The 3,877-nt window shown below is 32.6% G+C and overlaps 1 protein-coding gene across 1 annotated transcript in view; it reads right to left on the bottom strand.

Moving 5' to 3' along the window:
- Window positions 1-962: 962 nt before the first annotated feature.
- The window catches only part of LOC119592173 (mannose-6-phosphate isomerase-like), a gene marked incomplete at its 5' end in the record, with an annotated part of 3,381 nt that continues 466 nt past the window's right edge, over window positions 963-3,877 (bottom strand). The window contains 6 exon segments of the mRNA XM_037940996.1: window positions 963-1,665; window positions 1,908-2,110; window positions 2,317-2,484; window positions 2,841-3,005; window positions 3,203-3,344; window positions 3,601-3,749. Coding sequence (XP_037796924.1) covers window positions 1,483-1,665; window positions 1,908-2,110; window positions 2,317-2,484; window positions 2,841-3,005; window positions 3,203-3,344; window positions 3,601-3,749 — 1,010 coding nt within the window. The 3' untranslated portion in view covers window positions 963-1,482.

Here is a 3,877-nt window from a genome sequence, read left to right as displayed (position 1 = left end):
CAAATATGTGCAGTAATTTTGTATATTTCTGTCTTCCCAAAATGCAGCATCTTTTGTTCAAATGTTGGTGCTGCTTTAATTGTTTCTCTTGTATGTCTTTCCATTTTTACAGTATATTATTTCCACATATCTACAAAATCAAGATATAGAATTTTTTACCGGACTCAATAAAGATGAGAAAGTTTTGTGATAAAGTCAAGCAAGGAGGGTGTGTATGTATACACACAGAACCAGAAGCTGGGAAAATATCTAGCATGTGGTAGCATGGACGAAATATTATCTTAGTGATCAGAACATAGACTTTTGACGTGATAAGATGTCATCATTCGTCTGTGAATATTGTCTACAACAAGATGTCATATCAGCCATCACCAGTGTGTTAATGGCAGCTTATGTTAAGGTCCTGCTTTATATTCTTTATTGATTATTTATTTTTTGAATATATAATTTGGTTTATAATTAAAGATGAACTCTATATCAATTACTTATTTCCCCTAAATTTATCATATAAGTTTGTTGTCAGAAAATATCTACATAAAAAACTATATCTGTATTCATAAACCAAAGAGTGAATGTTTGCATAATAATAATAATGACAGAATCAGTGTACAAATCTGTGTAAATTGAATGTTCTGACTTCTGAAAGTTCAAATTTTGGTTCACAAGTGTTAAAATGGCTTTTACAATATATTGAATTATTTTGCTATTTATGGCAGTGTTTTTGTTTGTTTGATGTTCTAGTCATATGCTTCCAAGAGATGCTGACTGCATTTGTTTTACATCCATGTTGTTAAATAAATCTAGTAATACCTTGATTGTTTGTTTTGTATATACCCAATTCACAGTAATGTTAAGCAAATTCAAACAAATCCTATTTCATTTTATTTTTTAATGCATTATACAATCTGGATGAGAAATTGGTAATTTAAGATAATATCCATGGTCTTTGGTTTTAGTTTTTGATATAACAGATAAATAATCTAATGAATATGAAAATATACATAGGAATATAATGTTTAAACTTAAATTTGAATCTCACTCATTACAAGAAATATTTTCTCTCAATGTGGAAAAAAAGGCTTAACCTCAATATATTTGTGAATTTACAGATGAAGGTCATAATAATTAATTTTCTCACTATACTATTTTCATGAATGATACTACTTTTTAAACTACTTAAATATAGGCTCTTTTTCACCTTCTGCTGTTACTTTAATACTATTATTTTATCACCCGTGCACCAAAAAATATACCATTCCATTGCATAAGTCCAAAACCATGACCAACATTCAAAGTCAACTGAGAACACATTAAGAGATCTACAACTATAAACTAGTTAATCACACAGATGTGCATCAACATCGCACATCTGTATTAATATCTTACCAATTTTGAGTAATGCTATAAGCACAACTGTGTAATAGCACTTCTATAAAACACAAACAGCACGGAAGGCCAGGAAGCGCGATCCTGCTTTGAATTTTAGTGATAAGACTGCCCAGCCGCCAGGAATAAGACAGATCCTCGCTGCACTGATGTTGCAACCGGCACGTCTCCCACAGGTTGGGGCGATACCTCAACACTGTCAGCTTCTCCCTCAACTACTAGGAGAATACTGGCACTTTCCACTTGTCTCAGAGTGAATTCATTTGTACCAGCTGGAACCTGTGATTGGATATAATAACAATGGTGAAAAAATGCAGTTTATAACATAAGTTCAGGAAAGAGAACATATCATCACTCAAGAAAAAATAGCTTTGGTAGTCTACACTAAAAACAAATAACAATATTTATGTATATTTACATTAATAAACTGGACCAGAATCTACACTTTATCTTAAAGTGGTTTAAAAAATATATACATAAATATAATAAAAACTACAGCAATGAGCTAAATCAATGTATACCTCAATCATATCAACTGCAAAATCTGGAACTGGAGGATTGTAGAAGGTCGTAAATTGGTCGACCTTTGACCCTTGGAACTTCCTGGACTCAGCAGGAACCATTCCATATTCGAGCATAGACACTAATGTTTCTACATCTTGGTATTTAGGGGTCAGTCCAGCTCGAACAACATTGTCTGAACACGCCATACACTCAATGCAATCTTAGAGAAATATAAAGAAAACAATAATACTATGAAAAGATTTACACATCTGTATAATTACATTTACTTTTTACATCTATATCTACAGTACACAAGTAAGAATAGACAAACAGTCTTGACGTATACCAAATAAACATTGCACATTATTTTTTTTCACCATTTCCTTAAAATCAGACCATAAACCTATTTCAGATCCAAAGCCTCACCTCCCAGCAAATAAGCATGAATGATATTAGGCCCAAGAAACATCGACTCTCCAGGCTGTAGGGTCAGGTAATTCAGAAGGTATATGGAGAAACAGCCAACATCACCAGGATATTTTTCATGAAGTCTGAGGAACAATTCCCTAAGAAGCTCTTTGCCTTTTCCTGAGTCTGTTAAAAAAATGGAAAGATATTCAAAACTTCATTGTACAGAGATAATACATGTTTTGAAAAGATTATATGAATCCCAAAAATGTGATGGTAAAAGTCATAAAACTAGCAAAAAAAATGAAGTATTAAACCACACTCAGTAATTTCTCAATGTTTTTTATGTATTTTTAAGTTAGGTAAGGAAAGTTATAAATATCTAGTCATCTTTGAAATTAATATTATGTTTTTATCTTATTCAATAATATTATATATACATAATTTTGAATGCACATTCAGTACATATAATTCTACAAGCTTTGCAGCATAAAATTAAAAACTCTTCTCAATACTCATTAAAGCTAATAATGGGCACTTACCCATTCCCGGGAATCTCTGAAGTAATTCACTAAGAGCAGAGGCAATGGTGTCTTTAGATGCATTCATCATCGCTGAGAAACAGGCTTTTAAATTTTCCTCTGTTGGATTTTCAATAAATGCATCAGCTGCTGCATCTCCAATCACCTTCTTGAGCTCGTGAATCTCTGTAATAATTAAAAACACAGGATTATTACAATTTAAAACAGTGACCTTCTAAATCTCAAAACATACGTAAAGATATGCACACTTCATTCCTATCTTAGAATGAACCCTAAAATAAATCTGCAACAATAAAAAAATCCACACAATGAAGTATGATTAACTGCTCATTCCTCTATGGTTTTTACTTTTGAATAATCACCTTTTAAATGCTTTACAATCTGTTCTGCAGGTCTAAAGCCACACAGAGCTTGGAATGGTGTGAGTGCAATGGTCATTTCTGGCTTATGGTTCGGATCCTTGTACACATCAGGGCGGTCCTTGTGCAGTTGCTCAGCATGACTCTGCAAAACGTGATTATAATAAAAATAAATGACGATAAAAACAAAACTGAATAACTGAGGTACTCTCGTTTTTCTATTTGGAATGGTGTGTTATAAAGAAGGTTTTGGAATTGGCCCATTGTTCTTTTATTCCCCCATAGAATCCCAATCAACTGTACTTACTGTCACATATTGAAGATTTCATTGTAATATCCTACATGTCTTGTTAAAAAAAATAGCTTTAATGCCTTTAGATCTTAAACTTAATAGGAATTACCTTGTTTGGGTGAGCTTGGATGGATAGAGCTTGGTTTACACTTAGCACCTTGAACAGATAAGGAAGAGATTTGCCAAACTTCTGGATAACAGGTGATCCTAAGACATCAGGATGCTTGCTTATGTAGTCTCCCAAAGTCTCACCAGTACCTGTGTTTAAAATATAATAAGGCACTGCTCTTTCACTACATGAACAATTACATATAATATTCCTATTCTGGTCAAAATACTGAGGAATGTGCTAAAGTGCCCTTATCCCTTTACTTAAAAAAAAACAA

The sequence above is a fragment of the Penaeus monodon genome, chromosome 29, assembly GCF_015228065.2.
Source record: "Penaeus monodon isolate SGIC_2016 chromosome 29, NSTDA_Pmon_1, whole genome shotgun sequence".
In the NCBI taxonomy this organism is placed as follows: domain Eukaryota; kingdom Metazoa; phylum Arthropoda; class Malacostraca; order Decapoda; family Penaeidae; genus Penaeus; species Penaeus monodon.
The sequence above is the reverse complement of the archived record's forward strand: the minus strand, read 5'-3'. Positions and strand labels throughout refer to the sequence as shown.